This window comes from Hippoglossus stenolepis, chromosome 4, assembly GCF_022539355.2.
Source record: "Hippoglossus stenolepis isolate QCI-W04-F060 chromosome 4, HSTE1.2, whole genome shotgun sequence".
NCBI classification, from domain to species: Eukaryota; Metazoa; Chordata; class Actinopteri; order Pleuronectiformes; family Pleuronectidae; genus Hippoglossus; species Hippoglossus stenolepis.
Genome location: NC_061486.1, coordinates 16,287,749 through 16,301,012, shown reverse-complemented (window position 1 = coordinate 16,301,012; position 13,264 = coordinate 16,287,749). Strand labels below are relative to the sequence as shown.

The window sequence follows — 13,264 nt, the reverse complement described above, 5'->3', positions numbered from 1 at the left end:
GGCCCCGTATAGTTCTTGTTATTTGGTTCATTACACTTTGTTTGGAGAATTCGCACCACTAAAGTGCAGCAGGGTGTGTTATTACCTCACCTTGTGGCCCCGTGCTGCAGAGGCACCCTGGTCAAACCTGTCTTTTTAGTTGATATTGTGCTAAAATATAATGCATGTTCCGAAGAAAATAAGTTTGAATCTAATTCAAATAACTGACACAGCATCAGCAGAGGACAGGAGCACTGTTTGGTTAACCTGCTGTGTCTGCTGCATTCACTGAAAGTGTTGGATCAGGCTCCTGCATGGACACATCTCCTACATATCATTGCTTTAACTCTGCCAAGGAGAATATCTTTGTTTGTTTGTGAACAAGGTTACACAAAAACAACCGAAAGGATTTGGATGAAACTTGTTGGACGGATGTGGGATGGGTCAGGAGAGAAACCATTACATCTCGGTGCAGATCAAGTTCTCTTTCTTCCAGTTTCTTGGAAGAAAGAAATGGGTTTTGATGAAAAACAATCAGGCATATTAAGAGGACTTATATGTACGATTGTGTGAATTCTGATTCTAGTTATCTAATGCAAAGTCTCCGCTTACTTTCAAGGGAACAAATTCATTGGCTTTAACAAATAAAGCATCATACTCTTCACTTTAATAAAGATGTTGTTGCATTAATGAAAATTGTACATATTCACTCTCTTCTTCTTCCATGTGTCCCTTCCTCCAGTTTAACCCTCTCATTCATCATCAGCAGAAGGTGGGAGAGAGAGAGAGAGACAGATGGACGGACAGAGACGGACGGAAGAGGGAGAAGGAAGGGCTGAGAGAGAGAGGTAGAGGAGAGGGGGGATGGAGGGAGGGGGGCGAGTGAGCAAACTGCAGCGAGATAGAGGGAGGTTAGGACGATGGAGGGCCAGGTTTCTGTTTCTCCATAATCTAATCAGAGAAATGGCAGCAGTCAGAAATAGCCTGACGGACAGACTAAGAGCCTCTTCTCTTTCTCCTTCTCCTCTTTTTCTTGTCTTCCTCCTCGGGGGATGGTAAATGGATACACACACGTGCGTCACACACGCACACGCGCGCACACACACACATCCTCGTGCCAGCTCGACTTCCTAAAACCATAAATTGCAGATGTGTTTGAGGGTTATAAGCGATGGGAAAAGCCTCGAGGTATAAAAGCAAAACCTGATCTAGATGCTGCCACTGCTAGAGTCCAGTGTTTAAAAACTTGCTGCTGCTTCTTTCTCTGTGGGCGTCAAGAGTTTAAGCCCCAACTCAGCCTCACAACATCCAGACGACACTTCAGGTGTGTGACTATTTATTTACAGCGAAAAACTACAATTCATAAAACCACAGAGGAAGCATGGATAATGAGAATCTGTATAGATATAGGACCACAAAATGAAGTTAGCTACATAAAAAAACGATCATTCTTATTATTCATCATTAAAATCATCAATAAAACTAGTGTACACGTCATAAAGGAGACAGAGTTTATCCATTTCAATGAGGTGTTCCAGCTTTGAGACCATTGAGATGTCACCAAAAAGAATAACGGGAGGAGAATCCAGGCTGTAACTAACTCTTATTGGGTACTATAACTGATTATTCAGTAAACTTAAAAAAAATAACCCCCCAAAATATTTTCTAACGCCGTCCCAAATTGCCAAACGCAGCATCGGTGCTCAGTGTGACAGACACAAAAATGTATTCACAATAATCCTCATGTAAAAAGAAGCTGGGTCTTATTTTGCATTTTTCTTGAAAAATATTAGTAGATTTTTCCTGTTGATGAACTAATTGATTAATTGACTGATTGTTTCAGCCCTAGAGATGGACGCTAGTGTTATATTACAATAATGCTGGTTTGGGGAACGATTTATAAACATGAGAAACCCTCCCTCTTCACAGGAGGCAGCAGTCTGTGACTGTTTGGGGTGTTTGGGGGGTCCGAGCAGAGAGCCAGACTCAATGTGTCCTTCTCCTGGATGCTAATTCCTCCCCATAGGGAAGACATTCCTGCATGGTGTGTGTCAGTGTGTGTGTGATGCTTTCCACATTTCTGTGGCGTTTACCGCGCTGCTGCATTTGCTCCCAGCATTTGACACGGCCCACCCCCCCCACACATACACACACAGAGAGAGAGAGAGAGAGAGAGAGAGAGCTGAATTCCAATCAAATTCCTCTGTCATGTCGTTTCACAAGGTGGACATGCGTCATTGTTGCAGAATTCCCACCCAGGCACTGCTCTGAGAGAGAGAGAGACACACACACACACACACACACACACACACACACACACACACACACACACACACACACACACACACACACACACACACACACACACACACACACACACACACACACACACACATCCATCCATCCATCAGAAGTGTCAGAGGCAGCACAAATACAACAAAAAAACAAAACACAACAGAGGAATTCCCCTTTTTGTTGTGACGACTTTATTTACACAGTGGAAACAACAATGAGGGATGTCGCTCGATTACATTTGGCGCCTCGTCGACATGCCGTTCAAACATTTATGATACAACACTTTGATTATTGTTTCTTTACGACTCTAAATTTCTCTTATTGTCACAAAGAGACACACTGTACAGCACCAGAGCGCCGCCGTGACAGACGATGCTTCTTGACTTTAACATGCATCAACAGACACTATTCACCAGGAGGTTTTATTATCTATAACTCAAAGTGACTGATACACGTCTTTTCCTCCATTAACACATTATTTACTAAAATGAATAAGCAGTTTTTTAAAACATATCTATAAATGTAACTCTGCTGGTGAGTGTTTCTCCACATGCGAGATGTGCATTCAAGTGACAAACAGAGGCAATGTCAAACTATCTTTGGTCATTGATGCTTCATTTTCCTTCCCAGGAGAAATTGGCTGTTTCTTATTTATTTTAAAATGTTGGCATCATGGAATAAATAACTTCTTTCTTTTACAGTTTCTATTCTGTTCTTTATTTTCCATTCTTCATCTCAGCAAACGCATGCAAAAGCTCTAACAGATCCCTGAACCTCCATTAGTTGATCCTCCATAAATAACTGTTGCCTTAACTTAAATATACAATATATAATATCTTTAATAAATATTTTTTAACCTGTGTTAGTGTTCTACTCAACAAAGTGGGCGTAAACGTTTCACGAGCTAACAGTGGATCCTCTACGAATACAATGCAACAAAGCTCCTATTAGTTTATACGATGGCATCAATCCACTGATGATATGTTTGATGTCTGATGATGACGACGACGAGGCTGCACAGACACACTGAAGCATTTACATCTCACAGTCAGTGCTGAATGCCCGGGTCACACTGGGTGCAGGTGCAGCGGGTGATGTCTCTGTGGTTCACACAGGGGGCGTGTCTACTGTGGAGCTGCTACATGAGGTTTTCTATTATATCCTCAAATCAAAGGTGCGCCTACGTACTGCGACAATCGACACCTTGTTAAAACAAATGGACGGTTTGAGTGCTTTTACTTTGAACCAGGAAGTGTAGCACATTGTTTTGTTTGTGTCCAATTCGACTGATAGACATTGAAACTGTGGCGAAAGATAATTTTTACTGTGTATCTTGTTGTGAACTGCGTGTGGCACGTGGAGGAAATAGGCGAGACTCTAACCTGATATCATGGCGACAACTGAAAAGCAAGAGGTTCTGCGTCCAGTGGCTCGACTGTAAGTTTTATATCAAATGTCTGCATGGTTCTGAATCTCAACTGCAGCTGCTATGAAGGCCTGTTGTAACATTAACTTTAGCAGAGGATTCGTTGTATTTCCTGTTGGCAGATCCTGTTCTGCAGCTTGTGGACAAATTGGCATGAAGTTACTGCATGTGTGACTGAAACAGAGGCATCGGTGCTGTATTTTTTAGAGGTACTTTTATTGGTAACATCCATCATGAATCTTCCATCCTGACACTGCATCACCGTGACGATGACGATGATATGTGTGGTAAGTGTACATGTGTGCATACATATCTGTGTAGATCCTCTGTGTTGTGAGCTCTTTGTCAGTGTTCGGGGCTGAGCGGTGGACGGATGTCCAGCATTCTGGACGAGCTGTCCTTTCCCACCACCTCGAGCCGCAGACTCTGCGAGCTCTGCTCCTCCTCGCCGTCTGATTGGACGGACAGACGCAGCGTGCAGCCCTTTGGCAGCAGCTCCTGCTCGTACGCTGCGGCTAACTGGTTGACGACCCGCCGCTCAACCTGAGGGATCAGGGAAGAGGTTAGAGCTCAGGCAAGAGTTTGGTTTTCACAAGTGTTAAAATAAAATGAAGTCTAAACTGTAACATCTAAGTTTTCCTTTTTGTTTTCTAATACACTTGTTTCTTATGTTAATTCTTATTTCAGTTTAAAAAGATTGTTTTGACTTTCTACACCTTCTGTCCAAAACATTGCTGCTCGGTCCCTAAAGGAAAGATATGGACTGATATCGAACACTGTGCTCAGCTGACTGGAGGCCGTTCCATGATCAATTGTGTGTCACAGACCAAATATTTACCTCTCTCCCTCTCTAAGTTTCACTTTTAGACAGCGGTGAAATACAACGGTTCCACGTCTCTCTCTTCTCTCCCACATTTCTCTCCTCACCCTCTCCTCCTGCAGATGGCCGCCCACACTGCTGACTTGCGAGAGGTTTCTTCCCATTTATTTCTCTCCACAGCCGCCAAGTGTTTGCTCGTTGTGGTAACTGTTGGGTTTCTCTATAATTTTGTCAGGTCTCCATCCTACTATGTCAAGTGCCTTGAGATAATGTATATTGTGATTTGGTGCTATACAAATAAAATTGAACTGAATTGAAAAGTAACTTTCAAGAATTATTGAGTGGTGGTTTTTTTTGTGGATTTAAAATAGATTCATAATTTTGTTACATTAAACCAATGTCTTTGCCATCACAGTCATTACAGACAGGTTCTAAATAAATTCAATTTCAATGTATTATCTGAACCTTCATTTTGAATCTATAATGAAGGCAAATATTACATTTTATTACCTCCATCAAAGAGGTTTTCATCAGAGTTTATTTGTCCTTTTAAACCATGAACAGCTTTCCATTGAATTTTGTGGAGGGGTGAGGCACGACCCAAGGAAGAAACTCTTTCTCTGGAGGAGGTTCAAATGTGAACGCAAATGTCTCAGTGAGAGCCTCCGGATTAGCAGAGTACCCTCTCCGCCTGGCCTCCCAGTATAAAGTCCATAGACATGTAGGAGAATCCAGTGTGAGAACACAGCAGGGGATCTCCTGCTGGATTCACCGCGAGTGAGTGGGGGTTGATGACACTTCCAATGCTCAACAGATGCAAAAATGAAAAAAACTAAAAGAAAAGAAATATCTTGCGGTGAAACACGTAGAAGACGCAGACTAAGATGTCAAGAGAGTTTGTGTTGATAAGAGCCGACACCGGTGTCTGTGAGTTGTAAACAAAAATCCTGTGATCTCTGCAGCAGAGTTAATATGTTACTTCCTGTCTCTGTCTGCTGCAGCCGGCTGCTCCACCTCTTGCCTGAACAATGCAGAGGATTTGTTGCTGTTGTGAACACATCTGTGCAGAGACCCTCCCACTGTGCTGTGCATGTGTGAAAGGGAAACTCTGGGTAAACTCAGAACCCGATTTTCTTGACTTTATCCGCAGGTCATGCCTGAAAACGGCTTGTGTGTGTTACAGTGTGTGTGTGTTACAGTGTGTGTATACCTCATGCTTGATGGAGCGTGCTCCATAATGCATATTATACCCGCCCGCTAACAGGTCCAGTACCGGGCGATCCCACTGCAGAGTGATGTCATGGCGCTGCTTGGCCTAATGAAAAAAAGAGAGAAAAGAAAAAGACAAGAGTAAGACACACAGTGAAATCAGAATGAGAGGTTGGTGTCAGAGACGGATGAAGGAGAAATGAGATGGAGAGAAAGACACAAGGAGATAATGTCAAGCAAGATGTCTGCCAGCGCTAATCAACAGGCTCTTAATGCATTTTAATCAAACACCAGTCAATAGCAGTGATCAGCGCTGCTCATTTAGCTCCTGATGCTAACGCTCCATTCAATAAAAATAGATGCCAGGTTTTACTCCTGAGACATAAACACTGACATTACAACATTAGAAACACTGCTGCTAAGATCATAATGAGGAACATTTAATTTGTTTATTAGGAGTGAGTGACAGAACATTGGCTCCAGAGGATTCTGTGATCAGACTTCTGCCGTTTGCACTGCTGCCACATACAGACAGAGACATGATACTACAAGACATACACACTTAAAAAATTAACACACACGACTACACACATCACAAACGGCAGCGTATAAAAGAAGGACTGAGTAGGAGTCGTGAGTCAGGTCCCTGTCAGTTGCCTGCAGGGCCCGTGTTTGCCGTCAGGAGACCAGCTGTAATATTAATAATTAAATATTGATGAAGGCTCCACATGTTAAACACAGTAATCACATTATAGTGAGTAGCAGTGGCAGATAATATTGATCTGCGTGTGTTCCTGCTCAGATCGGAGTGAGGGTGTATCCCCGCTTGGAGGACACACACGTTAAAGATGTCGGCTGCTCCGAGGACGATCGTCTAAAAGGGAAAATCTCCTGTTTTCTACTCTCGGAGACACACAGAGGTTTAGCTCTTGGGATGTTACATGAAAAATGGCACAAAGTGTGATGGTGGTTGTGATATTGTGAAGAAGTAGAGACTTTGTAAATCCCACTACAAGGTAACAATCGTTAACATCAGTGAGAACCCTCATCGTGGTCTGTTCAGTTCTCAGGATTGTGAGAGCTGTGTGGCCGTTCTTACCTCAGCACTCAACAAAACAAACATCTGATCATTAGTTTTTCCCAGATTAAAATATCTTAAGTGCACGTTGTCGTGTTATTTGTCTGTAAACAGTGTTACGCACCTTCTTGGCCCAGAAGCTGAGCTCTTTGCTGACCAGCTGCAGCAGCTCTGAGTGACAGAATGGCAGGAAGTATACAATTTCATTGATCCGACCGAGAAACTCGTCCCTCCGGAAATGGGCCTAAGAGGGAACAAAACAATTAAGGATGACAAGTAGAGCCTCTGAGGCCAACTCCAGTAAGACAATGTGCAAACAACATGGGTCCTTTTTGTGTTCATGTCATAGTTTTACCTTCAGGATTGGTCGAATCACAGACTCTTTAAACTGTCGGGAGATTTTGATGTCCTCAATTTTCTGTACATCCTCTGGGGAAAAGCACAACGTGAACATTAACTTCACTTCTGCTTCTATCACCTGAGCGTTGCTGATGGTTACGTTCGGTACGTCTTTACAGTTTAACATCAAATCACAAATACTGTTTGTGTGAACGGGTTGGCAAACTCTTGATCCCTATTATTTTGCAAGACGCTGTGAAAGTCTCAGCAATAAATTCAAATGATCTGACAAACAAAACTATTTGAACAGGACTTCATATCATCAGGCTGATCTTTGACGACAGCAACAGATAGAAATGCAAAGCAGTGTGTCAGGATGGGTTTTCATGTGTTGCCAATGTGGGAGCCTGTACAAGTATTTCTGCTGCTGTGTGATGATGATTGGAATTATGATGTCTACAGGAACAAAACAACATAAGGTTGTACTTCATTGTCGTGTTTGTATTTTTAATTATGTAAATATGTGGTCCTCTCACCAAGCTTGTCAGCCAGCTTTCTGCGGGTGACCTCTTCAGCCTCGTGACGGAGTTGCAGTGCATGCTCGGCAATTTCATCACTTGCTACATTAGACGTCATGATGAAGAGGGCGTCTTTACATTCGATGGTCTTCCCCTTACCGTCTGTGAGGCGACCCTGAGAGAGGGACAGCAGGAATGATGGAGAGATGGATTTGTTCAAGTTCAATTTGAACAAACAGAAGCACAAAGATATAATATATTATCTGTGTGTGTGTGTGTTCATGTTTGTATTCACACCTCGTCAAAGAGCTGCAGCATTATGGTGAGTACGTCAGGATGAGCCTTGTCCACCTCGTCAAACAGGACCACGGCGTTGGGACACGCCTTCAGCAGCTTGGTCAGCTGACCTCCCTCCTCGTGTCCCACGTACCCCGGCGGAGAGCCGATGAACTTTGCCACCTGTGAGAGGGGGAACAACGGGTCAAAATGAGTTTAATAATCTGACACAAACATGTGGTTCACATGAAAACTCCTTCATCTATCACATTTTCTTCTGCTCTTCCTAAAATGTTTTATTCTGCTGAAAATCCTTGGGTGAAATGGATCAGATGTGGATCTTTAGTTTCACAACATAATGTAACTAATTCAGACCGAATGTAATCATCACCGAAGCTTCACATAAAAGGGTAAAAACATAAAAAAACATAAAAAACACATTTGTTTTAATTTCTGCATCCATTGTGCGAAGGAGAATGAATCTGAAGTCATGACTCTGCAGCAGAGTAATGGAACAGTTCTGCTCTCGTCAGAAATAATGACTTAAGAACCAAAACCTTTAGCTGCTTAATATTGTCACTGTCATGTATTTATAACAAGTATCTTACCTCATGTTTTTCCTGGAACTCGGACATGTCCATACGGATGAAACCCTGCAATCACAAGATGGATTAATCCTCCCATCAAACCGCTGTACGTATTGTGTGTGTATTTTTCTGTTGTGCTCGGTTGAATGGGTTGAATGTACCATTACCGTGGAAACCAACACTAAGTGAATTGTCTGTCATTTCTTCAAGGCGGGAAGAGCTATTCAATTAAATGTCTTATAAGTGTTTTATATCTCCGAGACGACCTGGTGTCCACCTATTGATTCAAATGCTAAAACACCTGAAAATACACAGTGAGTGTGTATTTGTCTGTCTATCCTATATTTCGAGTTTCATTATCCACATCTAGAATTTCTACTCTTGCTTACTATTACTTTTTTCTGTCCCTGGTTTGTTTTATTTTTCTCTGTAAAAATAGATAGATTAGAAAGACAAAAATGTCAGTGTGTATGTGTGTGTGTGTGTGTGTGTACCTTTTTAATGTCCTTGTGCATGTAGCGGGCCACCTGTTTGGCCAACTCCGTCTTACCTGTGACACATCGAATCAGACAAAACAGAGACATGATTTAATTATTCAGTTTCCACCAGGAACAAGCCCCTGCTCCCATTTTCTTATTTTGTAGAATGGCACTCAGTAGAGCGCATAACTCAGCCAAAGCCAACAGTCCACTTTCTGCACCAAATTTCACACACTCATAGATATCAGTCTTCTAAATGTGCCTGATTCTTTTAAAATCAAGATCCAATAATCATTTCTTGAGAAATTGGTGAATATTTCAAAGCACTCAATGTCGCAAAAGTCTAAATGAATCCTGGATCTGCACTGAAATTCATTGGGTTCTAATCAGTTTAGTATTTTTTGTGTAATCCTGCTGACAAACAAACTAACAAACAAAATCAAGCAGAGACAGGGGCGTTGTAACCCTGTCTCTGCAAGAGCGAGCTGAAAGGGCCCCCCCCCCGAGAAAAGCTTATTATGTTAGTCCACCGCAACAACAACTGTGTAGGCCCCCCCCAGGTCCCTTTTGTCTGGGGCCCCAAAAGTCCCTTGAAACGCCCCTGGGCGGAGGTAAAAAAACTAAACAGATGGTCCCTGCTTTTTTTTCATACATCAGCATGCAGAGAATTCAGGAAGTCTCCCCGACTTCAGACAGAGAGACGATATCTCTCGTTCTCTAAGTGCCGGCCTCAATCCCACAGCCTCCCTCTACCAAGCTTTCAATCATCTGCAGCTCTCCAGAAGAACACATTATGTTTGTCGGTAAAATATTCTGCATATAAATGCTCATATATGATATTGATGTCCTGCGTTTGGTATGCATATGGGTATGATGAGTGTGTGTGCGTCTTGTTGCTGTGTTTAATATTGATGTCTGATGGCCACTGTTTGTCGCTGAAGGCAACAGAGAATATGAACACCGTCGCTCCTTCATCTATCTCTCTGGCCTGTCATTTCTCCATCTCCCTCCTTTTTTAGCCATCTATCTCATCCCATAATATTCCTCTGTCTCCTTATTGCCTTCAACCTAACACACTTCTTCCTGCTACTTGTGAATGTGTAAACTGCAGACGTCCCAAGCTTGGTCCTTTAAATACTCAACCGGACCACACACATTTCAGGCGTTTTCACACCAGAAATTCTGAATCAAGCCTCATGTCTATATCACACTGTTTACATTTGATTTGTTAGTTTTGGTTTCACATTGTAATTTAGGAATTTGGTCATCAACACCTACTTGGGCTACTTCCACTTGTACCCGTCATTGATTGTTTTGTACACGGACGTGTTTCTGATGGTGGCGTGTGTAGATAGAGTTCAATGTGTTCAATCAATGGAGTATTAAAAATGGATGGGACTTTATGGAGCCAATACTGATCAAATAAAATGCCCAAACTAGTCCTGATATTCATCTTCCAGATAACGCACACACACACACATCCATGTTTTTACTACCATCCACAAGGATCTGTGTGTAATTTGAACCACTGTGAACAACTCTGAAGACGTTATCTTTGTTGTGTATAACTACATGATACTGACCAGTTCTGCTTTATTATCAACCACAAGGAGCCTGGTTCCAAGAAGATTGACTGATTGATAAACGTTATTGTTCCCTGAAGGAAACTGATTGAAAAACAACCAGACCAATTGAGTCTTGGTGGCCAGGACTGACTTTAGTGACACTGTCAAGCTGTTGCCTAGTATGACAATTTAAAAAATCGAAAACAAAATCATATGTTAAAATGCATGTAACCATGAATAAATACAAATCAACACAATCAACACATTTGGCCTAATGATGCCACTCGAGGAAATGTCAGGGGTTCATTAAAGTCGGTGGTGTTCATCCTCTGGGGACCATGAATGTTTGTCAACGACCATTGTGTAGTGTGGCTAAAAACTCCAGGACTAACAAAACATGAACAGGGCTGGTTAGTTAATTTTTGCCAACCTTTTAATTTGTTAGTTATTTAGCAGGATAACCCCAAAACTACCAAACCAATTTTCAAGTTTTGTAGAAGTGTGAAGCATGACCCAGGGAAGAACCCGTTTCATTTTGGAGTGGATCAGAATGAAGGAGCGGTTTCATTTTTTTTCCTCTTTCTTTAACATTGCCAGATAGGGCCTTAGCCTTGTTGGAGTTGTGCACTCTCCAAGCGTCATTTTAGTTTGTCTTGATTTGATCAAAGAGAGCTTCTCATTTGTTAATTAATCAGTCGAATAAAGCTGATGTAAAAATAGTTTGAATTATTATTATCACAAAATAAATTCGGACACCCTGTAGAAAAATGTGTGTCAAGTTTCTCAAATGTTTTTTATTTACAATGTGACACCTGCCTTTGTAGCCTTGTGTGTCCTTGGTCATTTAAATCAATGTGTTTGGCAGGAAGAGAATACACTTCACTCTATGATCATTCAGTGGAAACTTGACTTGCTTGAGTGTTTATTTTGGCAGCGACTTTTAGCCAACCCGAAGAGTATTTTTCCTTTTTACATCACTTCATGAGACCAAAACAAAGAGGAAGAGTTGGTTGTGAGAGTGTGATTTACCGATTCCTGATGAACCGAGGAAGAGGAACACGAGGGGATGCTCTTCGTCGTACCAACCATTCTCCTTCCTCCTGATGGCTGAAGAGCGAACAGACAGGGAGGCAGAGAAAGAAAAGAAAGGGAGGCTATTATTTCCGTCATTTGCATTTGTTGACTTTGCTTTTGCGCAACATGGTCCAAGTTTCACCCAACTGGACCAGATTGACCCGAGGGCAGCGGGTATCCCAGAAACTACAATAAAAGAGAGAGAAGGCGGGGATGAGAAAAGGGTCAGAGACATTTGGTGGAAAAAAAATGAGAAAGACGAGAGAAAACAGAGCGAGAGAGCGAGATGAGAGACCTCCAGAAAGCTGCCCACAATCCTCCCCCCTTCAGTCAGTGGGGCCATTAGCCAGCAGTAATTGTGTTAGCCTCCCTGGCGCGGCCATGGCGAAATCAGTTTAGCATGGATCGCAGCCTCACACACACAGACGCACACACGCTCGCTTAAAGAGGAGTGCCTACCCAACCCTGCCATCACCCCAGCAACCGCTCTCGCACACATACACAAAGACAAGATGATGAGGTGGATGGGAGACGAGCAAAGAGTGTATTTGGCCGTGGTTTCAGTCGCTCACCGAAGAAGCTGAGACCCGAGCACAAACCCGTCCAAATCCGAACCTGTTGAGAGGCTGGGGCCAAAAACCAAAGACGAGGGTGAACACAGCCACCGGGATCAAAGCTGTGGCACAGAGGCTCACTGATGCTGCCTCGAGCAAAAAAAGTCCCGGGTTTGAATCCGGGTCTCTCCCCGTGTCCTTTGTTTGTTCCCTGCAGAACAATCATTCTGTTTCCTCACGCACTCCAAACACTTTTATTTTAGTTTCATTTGTAACTCTACATTTCACATTGGTAAGAAAATGTCTGTGTAGTTTGTACATCCTGCCTTTAGAAGCTGGGCGGCTCTGCTGCACACATTACAGAGCAGGTAGAGATAAAGGACAGCTGCGTCCTGATTTCATTTTTCAGCTAATTAGGTATTGTCTGCATCAACCTCAATATCTCCCAGTGCAGCTGATGTTGCCAGAAATGCTGCTACAGAGCTCTGAGTTTTTACATGGTTGGATCAATCGATGGGAATCTTCAGGATCCAATGTTTCCTTAGTAAGAATAAACAGTGTGGACAAGTTACTATTGTTCAAATGTTCCTTCTCAACCTGTGTTCCCTCCTCTTGAGGTGGATCAGAGTCTGTATGTTTTTACATCATTGTTTCTTCACATCTTCAAATAGAAATCTGCAGTATCTCCATTATTAACACAACACAGTTAAATGATTTCTGTATTTTACTCTAGTGGTTTGCAAAACAATATTCAACAAAATTAAGTTGTTTCTATATCCATCAAACCAACAAATATAATTTTCATGAATACTAAGTGTATTATATACAATCTAGTTTGTAATTTGATATTGATAAAATAATAAACATAAAATCGGGTAGAGAGAGCGGGAGAGACACTCAACAAAGGGCTGGAACAAACCCTGTGGCCGCTGCAAGAGGACTCCAGCCTCTGTATGAGGGGCGCCAGCTAGCTGACCTGATGTGAGTGCCCCCAGTGTTGGTCATGTTAATACTGCCAGGTCCTTCAGGTTTTTTCCTCTTGAAATCTGTTTAACTCCAACAAAT

At 42.4% G+C, this 13,264-nt stretch overlaps 1 protein-coding gene across 1 annotated transcript in view; it reads right to left on the bottom strand.

The window, feature by feature from the left end:
- Window positions 1-2,442: 2,442 nt before the first annotated feature.
- clpb (caseinolytic mitochondrial matrix peptidase chaperone subunit B) overlaps window positions 2,443-13,264 on the bottom strand; it is a 37,452-nt gene continuing 26,630 nt past the window's right edge. The window contains exons 8-16 of the mRNA XM_035154514.2: window positions 11,601-11,678; window positions 9,022-9,077; window positions 8,549-8,593; window positions 7,962-8,123; window positions 7,683-7,839; window positions 7,163-7,236; window positions 6,932-7,051; window positions 5,731-5,835; window positions 2,443-4,243 (exon numbers count right to left, since the gene is read on the bottom strand). Of these exons, the coding sequence (XP_035010405.1) occupies window positions 4,046-4,243; window positions 5,731-5,835; window positions 6,932-7,051; window positions 7,163-7,236; window positions 7,683-7,839; window positions 7,962-8,123; window positions 8,549-8,593; window positions 9,022-9,077; window positions 11,601-11,678 (995 nt within the window). The 3' untranslated portion in view covers window positions 2,443-4,045. The remainder of the gene's footprint in view (window positions 4,244-5,730; window positions 5,836-6,931; window positions 7,052-7,162; window positions 7,237-7,682; window positions 7,840-7,961; window positions 8,124-8,548; window positions 8,594-9,021; window positions 9,078-11,600; window positions 11,679-13,264) is intronic.